General features: G+C 45.6%; 1 protein-coding gene across 3 annotated transcripts in view; it reads left to right on the top strand.

Moving 5' to 3' along the window:
• Positions 1–25,734, top strand: part of LOC143374834 (serine/threonine-protein phosphatase 4 regulatory subunit 1) — a 224,313-nt gene that overhangs the window by 25,823 nt on the left and 172,756 nt on the right. For 2 of the 3 annotated variants that reach the window (XM_076823361.1, XM_076823354.1), the window contains exon 3: positions 12,723–12,885. In XM_076823361.1, coding sequence (XP_076679476.1) covers positions 12,723–12,885 — 163 coding nt within the window. Of the gene's footprint in view, positions 1–959; positions 1,110–12,722; positions 12,886–25,734 lie in introns of those variants that run through there. The other variant, XM_076823370.1, reaches the window with a different exon arrangement.

Here is a 25,734-nt window from a genome sequence, read left to right as displayed (position 1 = left end):
CCGCTGCGACGTCCCGTTTCCTTTTCTCCCTGCCGCGCCGACGGTAGGCGGAGAGGTTCGGTGGAGAACGCCGAGGATGCTGCGTGTCCTTCGGTACGTAGCTGGTCTCGCGCGACCACCGGGTCGCGAGTTCCACGGGCATTTCTCGGCTCGATGGGCGCCGATCGCCGCGGCGTTACGCTGGCCGAAGGGACGGTGACGGATAAGTGAAACAGTGCCGTACCGGTCAGACGCGGAAGGACCGCGCGCGGTGGCCCGAGGGTGTCTCGACGCGACTGGCCGCGAGGACTCGCAGAGCGATCCTTCGGAGAAGATCCTTCAGCATGGTAATTTGCGACGGAATCCGCGAAGCGTCCGACCAGCCGCGCTGGTATTCCCTCGTTCCTATTCGGGACTGAGCTGGTTAGATCGAGTATGATCTCTTTGTCGAGTCGAACGACTGCCAGCGACCGCGTCAGTGGATGGAAGAGGCCGGAGAGAGGACGAACTGTTTTCCACTGCGGGGAGGAGCGGAGAATCTGCGCGATCACGCATGGATGCTCGGCACCGTAAGTCGCATAAAATGTCGCCGAGCGAGATGACACGCGCGGAGGATGTCCAGAAGCGGATGGCTCGTTTCGTTCCTCGACGCCGGAGAAAATGGCATTGTAATGCGGCGTAAAACGCGGAAAAGGTGGCGAGGATCTTGCCGGCCACGCATGGCCGTTTCGCTCCTCCCTCCTCCCCCGAAGGATGTCGTAAAATGCCGGCGTAAGGATCCATCTCGCCGACCAGTAACCATTTTCCAGCGTTCGTAACGGGCGAACGGGGCCGTGTTGAATCGGCACGGCGAGCACTCTCGCACGGGGAACGGGAAGAGAGCTGCCGAGGGACGGTAGGAGAAAGGATTCGAACGGGAAATCGCGACGCGTTACAGCGGCGGAGTAATCGCTCTCGAGGGGTTCTTGTGACGATCGAAAGTACTCCGTGATCGTTTGCGGGCAAATGTGTGATCGATGCGAGTGCGCGTCCTTTTCACCAAAACTGACGCAACGATGTTTACTGTGACAACGCCTCGGATCACGTGGATACATGAAGAAATCCTTGGCTCGCTCTGTTCAACAGGAGAGGTGAGATTTCCCTAGCAGAGGCACCCAGTCTCGTTCCTCTTTCGTCGGGCTACATCGTCGAATTTAATCGCACCCGGTAGCAATAATTGTTCGAGCACCAATAAATTCATAAATGATTTACGTGGCCAATCGAGCCGTTAGTCTCTGTTCCCCGGATAAAAGAGCGCGACGACGAGAGTCTGGCTGGTGCAACCACTTGCGACTCGCACGGTTGCGTAATGCCCGCGATGCTGGCGCGCGAGTAAAGCTAGAGCGACGATAAACAAGAGCTTTACTCGGCCAGTTAATCGCGTAAGTATTTAAAGTTCCTCTCATCGTCGCAGCTTATTTCCTCGCCTTGGGACGGTCGCGTGAAAAGAGACGAAGGGAGGTATGAAAGGGGTGAATCGGTGGACCGGGGAGGTGGAGGGAAAAATAAAACGCGACAAGCTGCCGCGAAACATCGACAAAAACAAATGTTCTCATCGCGGCTAATGAAACGCCTCCGGGCGGGCGAGAGAAGAGAAGGGAGAAGGGTGGAAAAAAGGCCGGGAGGGCGAAACAGAGAGGAATCGATGTAAAACGTGGTCGGAAAGGGGTTAAGGAATCAGTGACGGCTGAGGAAAATGGGTTATTTCGTGGGCTGAAATTAGGTGTGGCGAGAGGAAAAACCTGTCGATTCCTTTTGTTTCGAGGGCGAAGCGGATGGGTCCACGAAGACCTACCCCGTTATCGATCGCTGTCTGCTTTGTCGCGGCACTTTTCTTCCTCCTCCTCCTCCTCCGGCCTTTCTCCGCACGCGAGACAAGGGTAATTAGCGAAAGAATTGATTCGACGGCGAGGGATTCACGTCGGAGTGTAACGGCCCCGCGCTCTCGGCCCCTTTGAACCCTCCGAGAGAGGCCAGTAATGGTTTGTTATTGATCTATCCGGCAGACTCGCGCTTTTCTTCCAGCTTTTTCGGCCTTGGTTTTATCGCTCGTCGACGGCGCGCGGCCTGCGTATAGAAAAATCCGCCGCGAGGGTGGCATCGGGGGGTAGGCCACGTAAGAATTCCTCCGACCCCTCTAATTGCGTATCTCGAAAGGCCCCGGCGAGGGAAAAAAAAAAACACGCGCCACCCTCGCTCTGGTCGGTTTCTGCGGCAACTCGGGCGAAAAAGGGAAAAAGTTTCACGGGAGGGGGTGGAAGACGCGGAGAGAGCCGCTGTGAAATCTTTCGTGGTCACAAGGCTCGGTGATGGAAAGCTTGTTTTCCCCGAAAAATTGAAGCTAATTGCGACCTCGTTCAACGGCAGAGAGAGAGAGAGAAACACTCGTCGCTAAATTAGAACGCTCCGGTCCATTTTCATTATGTCCCCTTTTTCGTTCATCCTTTTCTTTTTGCTTTGAAACGTAGCGAATCCTATGTGCACGGAACAGGCTCGCTTTTGACCTTTTCGCTGTTTACCCCCGGCTGCGTGGCTCCGATCCCAGCGTTACAGGCTCATCGTTACATCCGCGAAACCGTAATTACGCAGCGACGTAAACGCGAACCGCTGACGGTTATTCTCGTAGCTCGTATAAATTTCCATAGGTGGTCCGCCAGCGTACGTCACGCGTATCCATCGTTCCCCGGCACTTTCGCGGCTCCAGCGACCCCCAACGTCGGTGCTCTCGTTAACGTAATTAAAGAACCCTGTACAGCGCTCGCCTATTTTTTTTAAACGCATTATCGCGAATCGTAATTCCGTCCCGATCCGTCCCGTCCCGTCCCGATTCGCGCTCATTGTTTCCCCAGCCCCATTGAATCGTTAATGGTCACGTTATCTTAACGGGCGCGTAAAATTGCGCGTTATATAATTCCGCTGTGATAGCGTTTAGATCGCTGTCACATGCGCGCCACTTATTTTCAGCTCGCCATGTGATACGGGAGCAACGGTATAAATATTCATCGGGCGGTATCTCCGGATAGAGCGGGTATCTTCCGTGCAATATTCTCGTCGCGCGCAGACGTCACCGCGAGGTTCGATTGTCCGATCTGGAATATCCATCGGGAGTCGTGGGAAACTGGCGTGCTTGACGTCACCGTGCCGATACCGTACAAACGAACCGCCCGTAGTTAAACTCCACTCAATTAATGGCACCCCGCGATGCTACCTTTTTTTTATCCGCTATCCGCGACCAACCGGCAAAATTGCACCGCGCTTGATTTTTGGTGACGACCGCGTCCCTCGTCTCGTTTTTAATATCTAAATTACAGAGCGAAAGCTTGTTACGCAAGGCTTCCACCAATAGGGTAAATCCGGGAGACGCGGTCGGGTCGGAGAGTTGGTCGGGTAGCTATATTTCAGACTCTATATGTAAAGCGCGTTAAAATGCAGAGCAATTGCTTGTTTAGAAGCCGAACAGTTGAATGAATAGCGTCACTTCGTCTTCCTTCTGTATTTTTCTGGATTTATAGGCTGTAAAAGGTAAATTGAAGGGTTGGATGTAATAAGGGGACTAGCGCTCGAAAATGGGAGAATTTATTGTCCAAACGCTAAGAAAGATTGGAAAATTAAATGTTGTTAAAGTGAATTTTTAAAAATATAGTGTTGGAAATAAAGAAAAAATTTGACATCGTCCAAAATCATTATTTCTTTAAATATAAATTGCGATAACTTGAGTAAATATTAACGCATCATTGTGAAACTTTAAACATAACTTCAGAAAACTCTAGCGAAGCCGTAAAGTGTATGCACAAAACCCTTATGTTTACAAATGTTATAATATTTAATTAAAAATAATACTGGACGTGACCCATGTTTTTCAACGTTCGCCGTTAAAAAGTATCAAAACTAACGAGAAGACCATCTCTCGCTGCAGAAAGGAGAGATGGTCGAGTTATAATTTTTTCATTATTCTTGTTTATTTTTTTATTTTTTATCATTATTCTATTATTGTTTGTTTGTTTATTTATTTTATTCATTCACTTTTGTATTCATTTTCCTTGCTAATTGCCGGCAGGTAGTTCACTTTTTCTTTCATATGTTCTTTACTTGTTTACCATAAACAAATTAAATATCAATGAATCTATAGCTGTATTCACTCATAAATAATTTTGCTCTCTTCTCTGTTATTTCTGCATGAATAATTATGCGAGTGGTCTCTGTCAACGACGAAAACCATTTCTCCCGGCACCTTGGTTCAGGTGGTCAGATTCTATGACTTCAATTTTCAACCCGATTTTCAGCAAATATTATCTTAAAGCAAATATCGCCCAGTTGTTCTAAATCAGCATAAAATTTTTAACACATAAGGTGCACCCTGTTAAAATAAATAATACCAGTGTTAGTTTAACAGCCGTTTTAAATTAGGTCGACCGCGTCTCCCGGATTTACCCTATTTGAAATCGATACTCCGCGGGGTATCGGAGTTAGCGCTAGACGAGGATTCATTTCCTGCAGAGTCGTATCTTGAATCGCAGTGATACTGAATAATTCCCGCGGTAACCTACTTCGCGAGCCCCTTTTCCCGTGCAGGTACGTAGCGCCACTCTACTTACTACCCCTCGTTAATGTCTTTAACCGGGAGCCGTTCCATCGAAGTTCGCCTTAGACGGTGCATGAATTATAAGTCACAGGCGGCGCGAGTTGGATTGCACCGTGTGTCGTTCACTCCGGTAAGCGCCGACGGCGCGACGATTTACCTGCTCGCCGGCCTGGGATCGATTTAAGCGGTGTGTACATCCCCCGATCGAGGCCCGCGACGCTCGATCGCGAGCGTGTTGCCTGCGCCCGGGGAAAGGCAAGGTGCGCGTCAAAACAAACGGACGTCGATGGAAAAGCTCTAACGAGGAAACTTTCGCTTTCCGATCGGGTGCGTTCTCCTCGTTAACCTGTCACGTCAGTTGTGTCGTGCCACCTGTTATTACGATACACTGTGGCCGCTTATAAGCGAGCGCGCTCGCCTTCCTGATTGCACGCCTCTTTGCTGCGCAGTGCAGAGGAATTGGCACTGATTGCATAAAACGCGCTCCTCTCTCTGCCCAGCGATCCGCTCGCTGTTATCGCGCTAATCCTCCGCGATGCTTAACGATTAATTGCGCCCGCGAGACGCAGGGGCCCATCCGCTTGAATATTAAACCGCGGCGCCCTTTTTCCCCGGCCACGCGAAACTGTATCACGGCCGGCGGAGTAATTAGAAGTTCGCGCAAAGTGTTAGGAAAGTTTCGGGGACGCGGAGGACGGTAACGACCGTGAAGCAACGCGTTTAATCCGCGGCGAGTTTGTAAAAAGTGTCAACCGTAGCGCGGAATGTTATTTCAGACGGTCGTTCCGTCATATTAAGCGGAGAACAAGAGGGTAGTAATTACTTTTCGCGGGACTGTCACGTCTGTCGAGCTCGTTTCCAGAGCGCGGGCTCGTGCTTCGGTTATTAACACCGTCGGATGCTGGCACTCGCGTTAATCGACCCGACCAGGCGGATTCCGTGGCCCGGCGATATTTCCTAGCCGGCCGTGGCCGTCGAGGGTAACTGGAAAGCAGTGGGCACGCGGGAAATTAAAAGGATTCGCCGTCCGCCCTGCCTCGCTGCCCCGCGTCCCATCGTTTCGCGACCACCGTCCGCGTGGTCGGAGGAAATCCTTTCGCCTGGACGCGAAATCCAGCGCCCAATGTCGTTAATTCGGGCAGATAGCCGAAGTGAAATTAGTGCAACAAGCCGCACGCGACGAACGTCGTCCGCGGGATACGTTTTATTTATTTGTTTATTTATTTTATTTATAAACGCACCGAAGCCCTCTTTGCATAAATGTTTACAAAGGGAAAAGAACTTTACCTAATGTAACAAAAGATAGACGTGATAAATTACATGGTACACCGGATAAGACATTATCCGATAATCCTATGTAATTGTGTTTTAAAGGTGTGCGCAGATCCATTAAAGAAATCGATATTATTATAGGGAGTACTAGAGTCAGCAATAATTCGATTTATTGGATTAATTAATCCGTATGTAGATCTGGATTTAAGTGGTTGTAGTCCTGCGCTAGATCTCAATGCGCGTTCAGGTGCGTAGAAGTTGATTTGCATAAGAAGAGAGGGACAATCGATATGGTTATTTATTAAATTAAAAATAAAGAAATGGTCGGATATTCTTCTACGCGCAGCTAATGTTTCGAGGTTGACTGTGTTTAATATTGTAGAGTAATCATGATCGAATATTGACACAGGGTTCTTTAGCTTATATGAACGAAATCTGAGAGATTTATGTTGCGCTCTCTCAAGCAGGATTTCGTGATTAAAGCGTTTCGGAGACCGTATAATCGTAGCATATTCTAGCAAGGGACGAACAAGGGTAATATATAGCGATCTTAGCGTGTGAATTGAATGAAAATCATTGGAAAAACGTAGTACGAAACCAAGTGTTCTTGAAGCCGAGTTAACGATATAAGAAATATGGTTGGAAAAGTCCAAAGTTGAGGAGAAATGAATACCTAAGTCCTTAACTTCGCTTATTTAGGAGAGAATATCGTAATTGAGACGGTAAGGATATAAGAAGGGTTCAGAACGACGGGAGGACCGCGTAACGTGGCATTTTTCAATATTGAGATCCATACCATTCCTGCGATACCAGTCGCAAAAACGATCTAGGTCTGCCTGTAATCTGGAAGCATCATCAATGGATGAGATGCTCCTGAAGATTTTTAAATCATCAGCGAATAGGAGGAACTTACAATATTGGAAAATGGTAGTTGAGTCGTTTATGAAAATTATAAATAGTAGAGGACCTAGGTGGGAGCCTGAGGTACACCAGATAAAACGCGAATCGGAGATGATAGGCCACTACGTACACGTATAATTTGAAAACGATCAGTAAGGTAACTCCCCAGCCATGCCAATAGATTACCCTCGCAGCCCAAAGCTGACAGCTTCTCGATTAAAAGAGAATGATTTACAGTGTCAAAAGCTTTTTGAAAGTCAGTAAATATTGTGTCAACCTGTAGTTTAGCTTCTAAAGAAAATGTGACTTCACATATTGAGGGAGAAACCGTACAGCGTAGCTTATTTGTTACAATTTCTTCGAAGATTTTAGGTGTAACACTAATAATGCTTGTAGGTCTATAATTTTCAACATTTGTTTTACCGCCGTTTTTGAAAATGGGTGTAACCAGATTGGTCTTCCAAGACTTCGGGAATAAGCCTGATTTTATCGATTTATTAAAGATTATCCAAAGCGGCCGGGATATAACAAAGCTACACATTTTAAAAAACAAGGGTGGGATACCGTCTAAACCAGGACCTTTATTGACATCAAGTTTATTTAATCTGATAAAACATCATTAATGTCAACATCCAGGTCAGAAAAACAGGGCTTACACCCATTTTCCGGGATTTTGTAATTAGTAGTGCTATTTCGATAGACTGATCCAAAAAACGTGCCAAATAAATTCGCAATTTTATCGTCATCTGTTGCCACGTTTTCTTTGTAAAACATGTTACATGGCAAGCCAGACGTTTTGCGCTTAGAATTTATTCAACTGCAAAAGGGTTGAATGTTATTATTTTGAACCGATAACTCAGTTTTGCGTACGTAAGAGGAGTAACGATGCTTTAAATGTTACCGTATTTCCACAAACCACGCCGCCGAAATTGAGCGTTCTCAGACGGGCTCGTAGTTTTCTTTAAACACAGGATCACCGCTCCGCAACGAGGAGGCTTCCCGGTTTCCCAGACCTTGCGCTGGCCGTCGCGACGAGCGATACAGGTTTGCGAGCGCGTCCGGAGCGGCGCGAAAGGAGATTCGCGAACGTCGCCCCGCTGTAATTGTGTCGGGATCATTCCCACATCGTACGCGGTCGCGTCTCCGGCCCGATGGGAAGGGTAGGTCGAGGGGAGGAGGGGTAAGGTGTAGCGACAAGGTGAAGAGGTCCGTTACACGCCGTCCGTAAGATCAGGATTTATCCGCTCTGTCGGGATGGGACGGCGGCGCGGTAACGTCGGCGACGGGGTACGTTGGCCATCGAAAATGTCGTTGATCTCTGGCGGGTAGTGGTGGAACTGGTCGGCGACCGTTTGCGCGTATCGGGGTGAGAGAGGAATCTCTCCTCCTGGGTTCTTCGACTTCGATCCAGACGGGAGCAACCCTCTCTCCCCCCTCCGAGAGAAAGGAAGGAAGGAAGGAAGGAACCGACGTAGCCGAAAGGGGTGCACGCATGACCCTGAACCCAACAACCGGCGCGCCACCCGGTACAGGGGTGCGAAGCTCCGCCGGCGAGAGAAAGAGAAGGAAAGAGAGATAGAATGACCGCGGAGGAACGGTGGAAGAGGACGAGGAAGGGGTGGGCGCGCGTATATATGCCGAAGCGAGAGAGACTGGGTGAGGGGCACAGGGAGAGGAAGAGAGAGAGAGAGAGAGAGAGATGTGGAGAGAAAGAGAGAAACAGTCAGAGTACAGTCCCCGGGATCAATACTCCCGCGTCTTGCGATCATTCATCTTGCCACGCCCCTCTGCTCTCTCCACTCTCTCTCTCTCTCTCTCTCTCTCTCTCTCTCTCTCTCTCTCTCTCTCTCTGCCAACTCTGTTTCTCTCCCTCTATCTTTCTCCTTCCATTCCTTCCATTACTCATCCCCTCCCGCTATCTGTCTCCTTCTCTCGTCCTTCGGCTCCACCATCTTCATCCCTGTGGCAGCGGGCACCCCTCGTAATCGCGCTCCTCGCGGCCGTTTGCCGCCCGATCCTCGCAACCATCGCGCGAACGAACTCGCGGGGAGAGAAAATTTTCGAAGGCCACCGTCGATCGTCGACTGGGAGAGAGTCTCGGGCACGCGGGGACGCGCGCTCCGACGGGCTCCAGCAACGGAAACGGGGAGCTCCAGGAAAATAGGGGCGACGAGGCAGCGGGAGATGCGAAGGAAAAGAAATCCGTGGGCTCGGGACGCGCGCCGCGACGACATGGTTACGGGCCTCGGAATCAATAAATATCCAGAAACGCGAGATAAAACGGGCGGCCGGCAGCGTGGGCAAAAGAGAGAGAAAAGGAAATCGTTAGTAACTACGTCGTAGTGGCGCGTATATACGCTGACGGGTGAAACGCGTAGTACGGCTGCACTTGACTCGTCGTTGCACGTGATTCAAATGAGTTTCTGGAGCCCAGCCCCTCTGCCTCCCACGCCAGCGTGCATCACCATGCCAGCGGGCCGATAGAGGGGGCTGTACTAGGCCGGACGAGCGAGAAAGGGTGGTCTCGAGGAGGGTGGGAGCCGCTTGTTCCAGATAGAAGGGCTCGGTCGGCGGAACGGTCGATCCGATCGAGCGTCGCGATAAAAGAGAGCCTAGAATCGGACAGACGGAAGTCTCCTCGCGAGATCGATATGTTGCTCTCTTTTTTTTTAACCAATGCAGCCCTCTCCTTTTCTCCAGCGTCCGTTTCCATGCCTTCTTTACGTACCCGCGTCCTCTCTCCCTCGTTCGCTCGCCCCCGACGCCCTTCTTCTCGCTCTTGCGGCTCGCAGCGGCGGCCGGCATCGAGATCCTCTTCCTTCTGAGCTGCCGAGAGAACCTCCATCCCCCTCCGCAGGGGGAGCGGTTCGATGCCGACTGAGAATGCCGGGAAAAATGTCTCGAGGGAGACCACGGGTCCCGCGAATCTCTTATAAATTATCGTTTTACCGCCGCGACGGAGATAATTTTCGAGGAGCGGAAAAACGGGGGAAAAAATTAATTCTTTCCGCGTCGAAACGGAATGCGATTAGAGCCCTGGCAGAATTAAAACGACTCTTGCTGGTATCAAGCGGCCATTTGGCTGGCGTGCTGTCGAGGACTGTGCACACCTACTTGTTCCAGCGTTCCTAGCTCGATACGCTGCCCCAGCGTAAGGAAACCCTAGCCACCGGGTTCCTTTTCTTCGCTGTTCGCCAATACGTGTCCTCTGCCTCGCGTAAAGCCCAGCGAGTTTCCCGCGCGTCCACGGAATAACGCCGACGAATTGGGGGATACGAGGGTCGCCGTGGAAAGTAGAAGAAATCTAGGAAAGAGGGTAGACTCTAAGACAGACTTACAAGGAGAGTGTTTTAGGTGCCCGCCTCCGATCATTTTGATTTTTGGATATGTTATAGAGGACCGAAAAATAAGAAACACGTGTTTTTTTATTTTTCCCCGTTTTCATATTTAGGAGGTGAAAACTGCGTTCAAAGTTAGGGTTGAAAAATCGTTTTTGTGGAATATCTCGAGAACTATTAGAGATAGGGGAATAGTGTGAATGGACGAATTTTGTGTCTTTGAATGCGAAATATAACTGACTCACCGGATTTTCAAAAATCCACAAAAATGATTTTTCAACCCTAAGTTTGAACGCAGTTTTCACCCCCCAAATATGAAAAGGGGGGAAATTAAAAAACACGTATTTCTTATTTTTCGGTCCTCTATAATATGTCCAAAAATCAAAATGATCGGGGGCGGACACCTAAAATACTCTCCTTGTTAGACGCAGGAACCGCTTCGTTTAAAACCACCCGGTTATCTCCCTGGTGCCCTCTCCTTTGAACCTCTTTTCTTACTCTTGTCACGAGTCGTTACGGGCGCGCTGGTTACACTCGGTCCCTCCGTTTGAGCGCGGGGCTGCGGATACAGGGAAATTCTTCGAGCAGAGACAGAGGGAAACGCGATCGGTGCAACGAACCGGCTGGATCCGGGCGAACCGGCTCCACCGACACTAATTTCATCTCCCTCTCAGCGGCAGATATTAATATAATGTTTAGCGGTTCTGCGTAACGCTGAAACAGCACCAGTGTCTTCTAACCGGGGTACCATTGCCGGATGTGCCTTGAACAATGGTACCCTCCGACTATCCTGCCTCTTTCAATAAAAACTTAGCGATAAGACGCCGATCTCCGAATAACACTGTTGGAATCTATGAATATTTCAATCAAGAAGAATCAAACTCCTTGAGATTTAAATATCCCTGGCGCCACCTCTGAACGATATAAGACATAAGCATAAAGACAACCTGAGTCAGTCCGTCTATCGTTATCGTTGTTGCTTGACTCGCGTTCGCTATACAAGAGACTTCTATTTTTCTATAAGCAAAATGTATTTTCTTAAGGAGCAACACCCCTGTGACGGCCGGAAAAGTAAGCCATTTTTATGAATTTTTTTCAGGAATAATATACAACTTCATAGAAAGATTTTATTACCTACCTTTAGTACGCTGTCTTAAGAGACTATACAAAAAAATAAATAGGAAAACATCCATAAATTTTAATATATTAATTAATATTCTAGACCCCCCACGCGAGCTGGTCGAAAGTGTAACTATGGAACAGCAGGTCCGAAATGAAATGTAATTTTTTTTTATAAACTATATGAGTGTAGTTTCCGTTGTAGGTACCGATTTCTTAAACAAATTATTTTTGTAAAAATGGTGCGCTTTACAAGAAAAGTTTAAAAAATCCTCGAATAAGATGGACAGTTTCTCGAGCGTATTTCAAAACATTTGTTTTCAATCAAAGAATCCGTACGTACAACGGAAACTACACTCATATAGTTTATAACAAAAAAATGAAATTTGATTTCGGACCTGCTGTTCCATAGTTACACTTTCGACCAGCTCGCGTGTGGAGGTCTAGAAGATTAATTAATATATTAAAACTTATGGATGTGTTTCTATTAATTTCTTTTTCTATAGTCTCTTAAGACAGCGTACTAAAGGTAGGTAATACAATATTTCTATGAAAACTGTAAATTATGCCTGAAACAAATCTTAAAAATGGCTTACTTTTCCGGTGATCACAGTGGTGTCCCCCTTAAGGGGTTATGCCTACCTGCAAGGTCTGAAAACACAAGTATTTTCGGGATTTTTTTTAAAACACTCGAAGACTTTTTTTTAAATAAACCTTTATGTATTCGAAAGTGTACATGTTAAACTACTTGTGGTAATTTTTGCGATGGAAAATATACACAAATAAAAAAAAATATTAGCGATATCTCGGCAGCGATTTTTTTGTCAGTAGTTTGCGGTGAACATTCTAATTCTGACCTGGTTCATCTGAAATAAAAAATTCGCGGGAATTTAGTTAGTATATTGGATTATCTTGTCCTTAATCGTTTATTATCCCAAGATATTAATTTCCTACAAAATGGCAACTTCTCATAGCAAAAGTATCGATTTTCACCACAGAATCGCGCTCATGTTTCATCATTTTCCATCTGTAAAATAACAACTACCCAACGGAAATCAAAAACCTACGATTAAGGACAAGCTAATCTAATATACTGACTAAATTTGGTCGAATTTTGTATTCCTGATGAACCAGGTCGTAGCTATAGTGGTCACCGTAATAAAAAAAGCGCTGTCGGGAGATCGCTTATAATTCCATTATTTATTTAGTTATCGCATTGCAAAAAAAACTACAAGAACTTTAAAATATATACTTTCGAATATACCACCGTTAATTTAAAAAAAAGTCTTCAAATTGAAGAAAAAAAAATCCCGAATATACTTTACGTTTTCAGACCTTTTCAGGTAGGCATAACCCTTTAATTCACAGGACAAAGACAAATTAAGGTGCTGTTCTCCTAGTTTACTAATTAACAAAAGATATATTTAGTAAAAAATTAAAACAAACACCGATCGAGCTCGTTCATTGAACGCAGTTGCCTTTGTTTTGCGCAGCGATGGAGATCGATGAAGTGGACGACGAAGACTGCCCCGACGAGCGTCCCGACGCCTCTGGACCAGGCGTCTGCGGCAACGGAGGAAGTGGCGACGAGGGTGGAAGGGACGAGCAGCTTCTCAAATTGCAAAAGTTTGTAACGTCGGACACGAACTTCATACGGTGAGTGTTACCCTCTACCCTTTTCTTTACCCTTATTTCGTCAAGGAATTCCTATTGCAATCGTCACCTCGCTTCGCGTCCTGTCTGCATGTATACGGAGAATATCAAGAGTGTGGCCGTATAATCGAGCGAGCGCAGCGCAGCATCGCTTGCATGAAAGCGACGATCGCCAGAAAACGAGAACTTACTCCCTGGCCCGACGCGTTTCTTTTTATTAAAACATTTAATAAACAGCCGGCATAAAAGCCGCCGCCGGCACATCAGACGATTTTAAACGGAATCTCCGCTAAATATTTGCGCGGCGCTGGGAATCGTTTCCAAGCGTTTTCGAATTTCCGCTTCCCATCTGAAATATTATCCAAACACGGGACAGGACGAGTTTCCCGTCGGAGCCGCGGCTGTCCTTTGAGGAGCACTCGACGTCTCCCGGCGAAATGAAAGAAACAGGGTTGGGGGGGAGGGAAATGATGTTTAAGGGAAAGCGTAGAGAAACTGTCGGAAGGTCGGAGCAAGTGGCGCGGGGTATGGACAAGGGGAAGATATGATGCTCGCGTAAGCAGACATTGAATAAGTTCGGGATGAAAGAAATGCCAGCTCATTTCCATGCGGAGAAAAAGGAAGTCTCTTTGGTAGGATCGGCGGTGACTCGTGCTGTACACAATGTAATGCCGAAGTCCTCTCGTGTGCAGGTTCGACTTTTTTTCTCGGAGCACCGGGCGGATGCGCCGTGCCGAATGAGACCCGTCCATAAATTCTCGAAGCGCCGGTAGTCGACGGTCGCTGTTTCTTCTGCGTACAGCGAGTCTCACGTTGCTTACCAACCCTCCACTTCTTCGCTCACTCTCTTCGCCTCTCCTTCTCTGCCGGTGCGTCTGTATAGTCACCCCGAAGTAGTTTCGGGTCGAGATGCTCGCCTGCCGTTTTTCCTCCCCTCGCGTTTTACATTCGCCTTTACTTTGTTCGTAGTCGAACGAACGCGGTGGCTGGGAGAGCGAATCTGTCGGCTGGTAGCAGAAGAAAAGTGCATCCATTAGAATTGTCTCTGACCGGGCAAAAAGTCTCGGATCTCGGCCGCAACAGAGTTTCTAATAGGCTGGGGCGTCGGTAGCGTTCAACGGATCTTGCTCCGAGTTCCTTGAATGATAATCGGGAGGCTTCGATCGGAATTGAATCGGTGCCCGGGCCTCTGATGATCGGCGAGTTTAGGACGGGCACGGTTTGCCGAGAATAGTGGTAATTCGAGGTTACCTAGCGCGGAAAGAAATACCAGGATCGGACGTGGCGGACCCTAGCCAAATATACGCGGTGCGTCAGCGTCGCGGCGCGCGGCGTCGCGTCCTCCCTTCCTGCACCGTCCAACTGCCGGGCGCCTCGTTTGAGGTCAACGTCATTCGCCTCTCTCTCCTTTCTCGCTCCCTTTCCTTCTCCTATATTCCTCGCTGTTTCACTCCTCTCCCGCAGCCTCTCTCCTTCCCTCGCGCACTTGCGCAATTTCTCCCTTTCTCTATCGGTCCCCGTCTCGGATGAGCGAACTTTGGAACGAACATAGGTGCACCTATGAGTCGCGGTTAAATAGACCGTACAGCGAAATCCAACGTCGGCCCCTGCCGATTCCGCAATCGCCAAGGAAATGCTCTTACTCAACCTGTAACCTTGCCTCGGATTGCGCCGAGGAATTAGCCCGATCGCGGCGATATCGATCCGCAGGGTCTTTGCGAATGCTGAATCGAACGTCGCCACAACGATTTCGTGCCGGTTAAGTGGCACAGCTGGATTTATGCATGGCGGGGAAGAGAGGAAGGAGCAGAGCTATCGGCGCGCCGGTTTCGTCTTCTTGATCTTGATCTCGCCGCGCGGAACGTACTTCAGTTTGGTCGGAATCGAACGTGATGTTAACTGGTAATTACCTGGGATATTCGACTTTATCTTTCACGGCTCGCTGGTGCGCCGATGGAAATCGACGCGCGTTGCTCGCGCGTCTTTGAACCACGAGGAGCGTATAGGTTTCCTCCGTGGACCGATGCACCTTTTTGCAGGCGCCAAGTGCACCCAGACTGTATAATTAAAGCCGTGTTTCGTAACCGCGCACGCACTTGCATGGTTTTCGAGCCGCCGCTACCGGAGGCAGCGTGCTCGCTGAATTTCTCGTCCGACGAGAAAGTTCCTTCCTTGCGGAAATGTATCATATCTGACAGAGCCTTGGTCTGGGTTAAAGAGAGCGCTGTGAGAGAATTCTTCTCGGGAATAATCGAATTAAGCACCCTTGCGAGCTTATAGTGATTCGGTAGCGAGCATAGCTAAGCTGTCCACTGCGATCTTTAATCGAGGAGCCTGTTATATTCATCAACAGTCCTGCGGATTAACTTCGCTGAAGAGCGATGCCTTCTTCTACTTTGCCACAGCAATTCATTACCTTCGCTGAAAGTATCGCACGATTTTCTACGGAATCCATGAATAATCGCTGCAAGTAGAAACGCACAGTGAGTCCGAGTCAGAATTAAACGAAGCAGACCCAGTTTTCGCCCCATCCTTTTTCTCCATTACTCGCGTATTTCGCGGGATAATTAATGACCGAGGAAACCGCTCGCGGAAATTAATCGTCGCGATGCTTCAGGCGCCACGTTGCGCTTCTGCGAAAGACGCGCGCTGCGCGTCATGCACGCGCGAAATATTCTGGAATACCAACGGCTTATGGCCGAGCCGACGGCTTCGGGTGGCTGTACAAGACCAGACGGACGAAACAAAATACTGCTAAAATTAATCCGGACCTTAGGTCACGTCTGCAACAAGTCTAGACGACGGGCCCGTAGACGACACCGACTGCTTCGATGCAACCGATTCGGGGTGGCCGCGACGCTTCAGCCGAGCTCTTCGCAGATTTCGATAAATTTCCTCTGGCTCGTTTTTTCAAACGGTGCAGCTTCGAACCGCAATTCCTTTCACAGGCAGAAAATCGTCGATCGTGTATTCTCGGAATTTTTGTGTCTCCGTGACATGAAAAAATCGCCAGATGGTCTGGCCACGCTTATGATTCACGCTCTCTGTCGATGTTTTTATGGTGCGAAAAAATAGTGTAACTTCGAAATGCAGCGATTTTTCAAAGAAACAGAGTATAACTTTTTATTGGTACTTTTGGGAACATCTCGGTGTTCATTTGTAGTTCTGAATGAAGGAAACGTAGATGGATGTGTAGTTTATCAGTGGTGCATTGTTCACAGGGTCGGATTAAGGGGTCATTCTGGTAATCACCCCGCAAAATTCGGCAACATTCAGGTTTTTTTTCTCAGAGAATACAGTGAATAACAATGTCAAACTTTTTTTCATTTATTAAGCTACTTCTAATGTATACGGAACAATTTTTTAAATACACTTTTAATTGTGTTTTTTCAATGTTATCTGGAGTTTAAAATCGCGCCTTTGAAAAGACGGCGGGAGTGATTTCAGCTCAGAGTGAGATCAGCTGATCTCAGCTTTTGAACTCTAAATAACCATGAAAAGACACAATTAAAAGAGTGTTTAAAAAATTCTTCCATATACATTAGAAGTGGCTTAATAAATGAAAAAAAAGTTTGACATTGTTATTCATTGCATTCACTGAGAAAAAAAACCTGAATGTTGCCAAATTTTGCGGCGTGATTACCAGAATGACCTCTTAAGATCTTCAGAAGCCCCAAGCACTTGAATGATTTTGGGACCCCTTATACAGGGTGATCACTTCAACGCAATGATTTCTTACAAGGGAAGATCCCGAACCCGAAAGTTCAAAAAATTCTGAAACTTTGTCAATATGTAGGGGATTTCCTCCTGATTACAGCGGAAATTTTGTTTGCTGCCCAAATTCACTCGGAGGGAGTGAAATTAACCCCTTAAAATTCGGCTATTTTCCGATTTTATTTTATAACTCTCAATCTGTAAGAGATAGAAAAAAAGTTTCAAGACAAAAATTACTTCTTTTAATTAGACCTATCATTTGGTAAAAAAATTATTTTTCAGTTCACGAGTTATCACACAAAATTGCAAAACATCCGGATTTTCAAGGGTCAATTCCACCTTATTAGAGTAAATTCGGGCAGCAAACAAAAATTGCGTTGTAATCAGGAGGAAATTTCCTACATATCCGCAAAGGTTCAGACTTTTTTTGACTCTCCAGGTTCAGGATGTTTCCTTGTTAGTCATTTCCAATAATCTGACTAAAAAGTGTTTCTAACAAAAGTTAGATTTTAAAATTCAAAAAATTTCTATGGCCCCCTTTCTCCTAATACCCCAAGCAACCTGCTTATTTTGTTTCTTTGTTAATCGAGCACTGATTACTCAAAACGGAGTGCATTGCTAATGATCCTTCCTTCGCAAAGGAAGAAAACTCCATCTGCAACCAAAACCTTTGAAACGTCCATAAAATCGGTGACTCCGATCGAGAACGAAAATCCCGCCTGAGAATTGAGAATCGATGCATCGGGCGAATTTTCGGTAGGAAGCTTCGCCGGAGCGTAGTCATCCAATGACTGGCCGATTTGTCTGGTGTGGCTCGCATTCGCCACGTCATGCCTCTTCTGCCGCTGCGGAGAACAGATAATGCAGACATTGTTCGGTGTGAACGCAGCCTTCGACCAGATGGCACAATTTTCCGATTGTCGTCCTGTGCTTTTTCATCGTCGTTGCTGCTCGCTCCAGCTTTCAATATGTCGAAACCAACACACAGGCGCACATATATACGGGCACATAGGGGGGGAGAAGGAGGAGGGCCCAATAAACCGGGATTAGGGTATTACCACGGGTATTTGCGATTTCGATTTACGTTCAGGTAACTTCGTCGTTTCGTTTAGGGCACTCGAAAAATGGGCGTATCAGCTACCGCGGTTATTAGGGCAACGCGCAAGATGGAAGGACCCGCCAGAAATATCTCTGCCAGCAGGAGCTTTTTTATTTATTTTCCGAGTCGAAATGAGAAAACTCTGATCAGAAGTTAGACTGAAGGTTTTTCGTTGGACTCAATTTGCTGTTAAAAAATTATTTAAACAAAGAATCGATGGTTCTCTAGAGATCAGTTCAGCGGACAGGATATATATATGTTATACAGCGTTATCATGATGGACAAAGCACGCCGACAACAGCGCACGATAATAAGAGGACGGTATTGTTCCACGATGACGACACTGCAAATCGGAAAAAGCTTGCTCAGTGACCGAATACGTTGAACGACGAAGATGGCAGCGAGGTGGTTGCATCATCTCGCGCGACGCTACTGTAGCCTAAGTAGGTGTGCACTTTGATCCATTCAGGATCACGTCGCCACGGGGCGCTCGCACCGCCGCGCTTTTCCACCTCGTATCTAAACCCGTTGATCCCTAATTATGAAACTTGTCGTGCCGCGGGCTCCGAGAATCTTTGGCTCCGGGGGGCGTTTAAACGCGATCAAACGGCATGCTAAACGAAGACCCGGCACGCTGTTCCGCGCGAATTCGTATTTCTAGAGCGTGGTACATGCGAGTCGTGCGCATTGAAATATTTACAAATACCTACGTCGAGAAGTGAAACACGCGTATGAACTTCAGGCGGAATGCGTGTTTCACGAACTTGCTGTGCCTGTGCAATCAAGCTTCGCAAGAACGGTAAAACTATTGCGCCCAATAATCGGTTTGACTTTGGGAAAATGATGCGCGTTTAGAGAATAATCGTCGCGCAGTTATCTCGCGCAAGAGATGGCAAAATTTTTGTTTAAATAGAAATTTCGAATAACGAATAATAGCTAAAAAAAATTATTCGTCACGTGTCGAATAAAAAAATTAATTTATTCATCAAATAATGTAAAATTAAGGTAACGTTTAATAACCGACTTCAAAAAGGAGGAGGTGGTAGATTCGACTCGTATGTATTTTTGATGATCCTTTGATGATTTTGATGATCTTTTTTTTATTCGCAAAAGGGCGATGTGGTCTCATCCTACACTGCATCAACATTGGCCCAATATTTTGCCAGTTCTGATTAATAGTATAGATTACTAGCTTTATTACTCGAGTTCGCCCAAAATTTAGATTCTAATTTTTATAAAAAAAATTTTTTTATGTGAAAATAGTCACATTCTTTCGGATTAGTTAGGCATAGTGAACTGGAACACATTTAACTATCCCAGGGTTTATCGTTCGAAGGTTTTTAGGCGACAGACAAACACACAAACATTTTCTGCTTTATATATTAAGATTGTCACGTAATTATTATTATTTTTTGTACGTAACCGCATATCTCCTCAGCATGTTGTGGCAATATATATATATAAAACTAATAAGTTATATACATATTTATATATAAGTATATATTATTAGTTACATATATGTATATATTGACACATTATATTGTTATTTTTACACAAAAAATTATATTTTTATTTTTAAATTAAAAATAAAAATATAATATTTTCCCTTATTTAATCTACGTCTCTCATATTTTTTTAAGTCGGCGCCTCATCATTTGCACTGTGTAAATCTGGCGCCGACATAGAAAAATTGAAAGTCGTCGATTAAACAAAGGAAAAATTATTATTTATTTTTTAATGCATTTTCATTTTTTTTTAAAGTAGTTATTCAATTTTTTAATTTTTTTTATTTAATCCGTTATTTAAGCAATTTATTATTCAGTTAAAGCCCAACTCTGTCTTGCGGCGAGCTCACCGCGTGCGCATCAAACGCCTCTGCCACGATTTCCGATGTAACTAATTGAAAAAAAACATTTCGCGTCGAGGTATTCGCACGGTGCCCGGTAAATATTGATGGATTTGGCGAAAGACGTCAATTTCAACGTGAAATGTGATCCAATGTAAATATCGACGCGCGCCCGGTCATAAACGAGTTAATATTGATAACGTCAATATAACGTGCATAACTGGCGATAGCTGTTAGATGATCAAATAAACGGTGCACGCCTCACGATGTTTATGATATTAATTCGCAATATCTGAGCGTGCTCCCGTAACGCGTGGACATGCACGCGACACGGTCGTCGACGTTTTCCGCGGCGCGAAGAAAGGAAGCCGGTGGTACGTCGGACAAAAAGTTGGGCCGAGTATAATGGACGCGCCGGAATAGAAAAAAGTTTAAAGATATACCCGGTTTATGCCGCCCGATCGTTAAACGCTTAACGACCCCGTTCTTCGTTTCCACCGATCATACCGCGCGCGAAACATTAGATCACCGCGTGTACGTAACGTCGTATTTAAACGTCCGTCGGGGCCACCAGGCGGAAGTGACGAAAAGCCCGGCATAAATAGAGCAGGATAAATAACTCTGTTAGAAACGAAGTCGGAGATGGTATCGATACGCGTGCACGTTCAACATTGTCAAACCAGATCGATGGATACCATCAGAGGAGCCTCCCTTCGCGACCCCGGAGACTCGAGGAACACGCGGAGACTAAAGATGATCGTAGACGCAGGGGGACATTTTATCAGCCACGAGAATCTCTAATTATCTCCGCGGAAGGAAGAAAGAAATCGTGAAGCGAGTGTCTAGGGCACGCGCCCTTCGCCCTATGGCCATCTGCCCCGTCTTACTCCACCTTTCCTGCCCCTTCGCTTAGCTCTCGTGGCCGCAGTCACGTCGAACTCCGGCCAGCCAGCGTCCGTGAAGCGGCTCGATCGATTGACGTCACGATATCCCAGCATCTGCCGCGGAAAATGGTCATTAAAGGGTCCCTCACCTCATTAGGAGCCGTCCCCGCGATAACGTTGGCATCGACGTCGAAAACTCCGGCCGTCGCGCAGGGCGAGAGAGACGATCGGGCACCACGCCCAGCAAGGAAACTTTTAATAATGTGGTCCTCCGCCAATTACCCTCGGCCCTCTGTTGTCCCTCGACGCGCTGTATCGCTGTGCAACTTTGCGTTCCGAGGAGAAAAATCCTCATCGATGTAACGCTCGGCAAACGAACGAGGGTGGAACGGGCGAAATTACGCGCGCAACTTCACCTCCGCGTTCGGGCACGTACTTACTGCGATTAGTCTGTCTTCGTAACACTTTGCGACATTATTTTTTTATTCCTGGCCTCGAGTGGATTTCAACCGGGGCTTGAAACTGTTATTGTAAAGATTTCGGTTCTTGAAAGAGGTATGAAGAATCTTTATTCGGAATAATCGTTATAAAGAACCTAAATATCAGACTGTATAAGTATAAGTTACGGTTCCTATATAGCACTGTAACTTTTATTTTTTTAGGTTCTGTAACTTTTATTTTTTTAGGTTCTGTAACTTTTATTTTTTAGGTTCTGTAACTTTTATTTTTTAGGTTCTGTAACTTTTATTTTTTAGGTTCTATAACTTTTATTTTTTAGGTTCTGTAACTTTTATTTTTTAGGTTCTGTAACTTTTATTTTTTAGGTTCTGTAACTTTTATTTGTTAGGTTCTATAACTTTTATTTTTTAGGTTCTATATAAGTTACAAAGCGGTTATAGAACCGAAACTTGTAACGATTCTACATAATTTTACGTAAATGAAATCACAACATATTATAACTATAGATTACTCTGTTCTGTGTAACCAAATTGGTTAAAGTTATTATAAGTAAGTAAGCAAATATATATTACGTACACAATTTGTAGATATGTATACAAGTGATCCTTGCATACCGCCGAGTGTATACATATACATATGTACAAATGTGTGCATAATATATATTTGCTTACTTATTTATAATAATTTTTAAACAATTTGGTTACACAGAGTAATCTACAGCTGTAATATGTTGTGGTTTCATTTACTGTAAAATTCTGTACAATTGTTACAAGAATAAGTTCTATAACCGCTTTGAAACTTATATAGAACCTAAAAAATAAAAGTTACAGAACCTAAAAAATAAAAATTACATAACCTAAAAAATAAAAGTTACAGGACCTAAAAAATAAAAGTTACAGAACCTAAAAAATAAAAGTTACAGAACCTAAAAAATAAGTTACAGAACCTAAAAAATAAAAGTTACAGAACCTAAAAAATAAAAGTTACAGAACCTAAAAAATAAAAGTTACAGAACCTAAAAAATAAAAGTTACAGAACCTAAAAAAGAAAAGTTACAGAACCTAAAAAATAAAAGTTACAAAACCTAAAAAATAAAAGTTACAGAACCTAAAAAATAAAAGTTACAGAACCTATAAAATAAAAGTTACAGAACCTAAAAAATAAAAGTTATAGAGCTATATAGGAACCGTAACTTACACTTATATAGTCTGATATTTAGGTTCTTTAAAACGGTTATTCCGAATAAAAATTCTTCACAACTCTTTCAGTCAGAACCTTTATATAACAGTTTGAAACAGTTATTTTCGAAACCTATTCAAGCCCTGATTTCAACGAAGGAAAAGCTTCTACTACACATCGATCGAATTCTGTCTTCGCCATTTACCAGACTCTCTCGTTCCTCTTTTTCTTCTTCGCGTTGCCGTTCCGCCAGCCTTTCCGGGCAGCTTCGGGAACGCCCTCGCCTTACTTCGCCGAGGGAAACTATCGCCTTAGTGCGAGGCGTTCAAGTTGCCACTGGTACAAGTTTCAAAGGGGCGTAGACGTCAACTTCCTCGATGACGCGCTAACGGAAAAGGGATTAAGGGTGCATTGTTGAAATGGCAAAGTTCGCGCGAGTAGGAGGCTGCAAACAGAGGCGGCGGGCAACAGAAACAGCCACGGGAACACACCGTCGGCCGTTTGCAGCAGCCGGCTTTTAGGCTTCTGCTTTTCCACCCTCCCGCTCCTTTCCCGGCGCCGCGACTCCGCCACTGATGAAAGCCAGAGTGTCGTATTGTACATCCACCTCTATTCCGCGGTTTCCTTGGATTAATCAGTGCCAGTGGAAGAAGTAGGTGAAACAGTGGGAAAAATCTAACCTCGGCTGTGCCGCTGATCGATCTCTCGGTATTGATCGACGATCACGGTTATTTCATCGTCCCTCGCTGAGAGAACTCGCCGCACATTAACGCTGTTTAAGCGCAAGTAAGCCGCTCGAAGGACCCTTTCTTCGTCCAAACAGCAGCGATCGGTCACTGTCGTGCCGTAGAAAATAATTTCGCGACGAAATTGCTACGGGCTAAGCGTGTTCTAGTTGCGGTACTGTCTCTCCTTCTCCCTCTCTCTCTTTCTCCCTTGCTCTCGCCGGGAGTAATCCGTGTGCATTTACGACCCTCGCTGCGCACAGTCGTAACGACGTGCATGCGTGTCGGTGAGGGGCAGGTGTGTACATTTCGGTGGGGGGAGAAACGAGACCTATCTGCAGAGAGAGCGAGGCAGAGGGTGAGCGAAACGGGAGGGTAGGGTGGAGGGAGGGAGCAGCGCGTGCCGCCGTCGACCATCCGGAGGCCAGGTGTAGCCTTTATCCATTTTACTCGCGTTTGTTACCCTCGGACCTCTACGATTCCGATGCACCCTCTGGATCCCGCGTCAGGGGCGCCCATCGACCGACTGGGTGTACAGGAAAAGAAAAGGAGGAGAAATATATATGCCGTAGCGATCGACGACCGATGGCCCGCAGACATCGGTACGCTCTAGCCGTTCCTCGCGAACCTGTGATTATCATGCGTCTTCATTGTTCCACTTTCGCCGCGCAAGTCCATTCTTTTGTTAGACGCTGATTTATCTCCGTCCCCAATTCCCGTTAATGCGGAGCAGAGAAAGAACATTGTTCTCAATATTCATGCTACGAGGAGGGTTGCCCGCGGCAATCTCAGCCGACGCACAGTGGTCCGTCTTATTGATGACCTAGCGGGGCAAAAGTCCAAAATCATCACCCAGCCGAAATGAACGAATGCTTGGCGTACTAGGAGCTACTGAGTCAGAGATATCGGGATGATACGGTATGCAAATTTTTTTGTATTTTATAAAAATGACGATCCTCCAAACGTACGCGCGCCGGGCCCTTAGTAACAGTTTGTTAGAATGCATTGGAAGCAGCTATGAATCAGTAGCGCTCCGTTGTATCGCAATTAAAATTGTTAGTATTTTATTAAAAGGATTGCAAACGTACGAGTAAGTAGTGCATGAAGTTTCAGTCATGAATATTTCAATTTCCAACGTACAGAATTAAAATATGATCATAAAATTGGTGGATTTTTTCAAAAGCTTTCGTTGGAAAAGCTGTAGAGATCCGGGAACCTCGTGGAACCTAGAAATTTTTGTGGGGTTAATACATATTCACAAGTTACAGCTGCAAATATTTGCAACTCTGCATTATTAAACTGTTTGTTTATTCGCGGGTCATAACACGAAATCGGAAAATAGCCAGATTTTCAGGGGTCAATTTTACCCCCTTAGATTGAATTTTTGGGCAGTAAAAAAAATGCGTAATACATAGGTACCGATATATCCTCTACATATCCCCAAAGTTTAATAATTTTAGGAATTTTTTGATGATTTATGGACGAGCTGCGACTTTTGTTCCGCTAGCTTCTTAAGGGGTCATGCTTAGTCAGGAGGTCGAAAAAAGGGTAGTCTATGGAAATTTTTTACTCAAAACCTATAACACATTTCTCAAAAAATCTTTTTTCCTTTTAAGGAATGCATCTAGTACTGTGAATCGTAATTTTTTTATTTAAAAATATTTAGCAATAACTAAATTATTGTCCATCACTCGAAGGTTCTCTAAAAATAAAGGCTTCTGCGGTGACCACTGCTGCTCGAAAGTCGATCATCTGAAATAAAAAATTCAAAAGCATTTACTTATTATATTACATTATCTAGTATTTGAACGAAGGATTTTTTTATCCGATGCTTAGTTTTCTTTTAATTGACGAAAATCAGGCATGATTTATGATAAAAATTGAAACTTTTACTTTAAACATCAGCCATTTTTTCCCAAATCAATATTTCGAAAAATCCTTCGTTCAAATACTAGATAATATAATACAATAAGTAAATTCTTTGGAATTTTTTATTTTAGTTGATCGACTTTCGAGCAGCAGTGGTCACCGCAGAAGCCTTTTCTTTTAGAGAACCTTCGAGTGATGGACAATAACTTAGTAATTGATAAATATTTTTAAATAAAAAAATTACGAAGCACGGTACTAGATGCAATGCTTAAAAGTAAAAAAGATTTTTTCAGAAATGTGTTACAGCTTTTGAGTAAAAAATTTCCAAAGACCACCCTTTTTCGGCCTCCTGACCGAGCATGACCCCTTAATAGACGGACCACTGTGCGACGTTCTGATGCATCCTCGAACTGTTTAACGTTGCATCAATTGAAATCGAGAATCGAACATTCGTCCTCGTCTCTAAATAGAAGTACACAGGGTAACGCGGATCGACGAAATTCCACCGGAAGACCATAGGAAATAGGCAGCACCTGGAATTCGAAAAATCCACCCCAGCTGTCGTGTCTGGCAATCGACGAGTCTGATCCTGAAATAGCAGAAAGGGGGAGGGACGGGGGTCTGAATCGAGACCCCCTCGTTTCTCCCTACGCCCCCTGAAGGCATACGCCCACGCGGAAATGACGTCCGCCCTTAGATAATCAGCGGGGCCCCGGTAACGACCATTTCGAAGGGCGTTCTCGCGGCGACGTTTCCGATTTTCTCCTCACCTCCGGCTCGCGGATCGCCTCGTTTCGCCGTGAAAGAGGGAAATCCCGCGATGCTCTCATTCGCGTCGGGGCCTTTCTCCTCCAGTGGATCATATTTTCTCGTGGCGTTTTTCATCGACGAGCAAAAAGTCCGCCGGCACCGCGCGGAAAGTTCCCGCGTTAATAGTCCAGTTAAATTAGCATCTGTCTTCGGAATCCACCAAGCTAAATTTTGATATGGCCCTTTATTTGGTCGTTTTAAACAATATGTCAAAAGTCCCCTTCGATCCGACTGTCGCTAAAAAGTTTATAGAGGTTTGAAAAAAAA

This window comes from Andrena cerasifolii, chromosome 1 (genome assembly GCF_050908995.1).
Source record: "Andrena cerasifolii isolate SP2316 chromosome 1, iyAndCera1_principal, whole genome shotgun sequence".
Taxonomy (NCBI): domain Eukaryota; kingdom Metazoa; phylum Arthropoda; class Insecta; order Hymenoptera; family Andrenidae; genus Andrena; species Andrena cerasifolii.
This window is presented reverse-complemented; position numbering and strand designations above follow the sequence as displayed.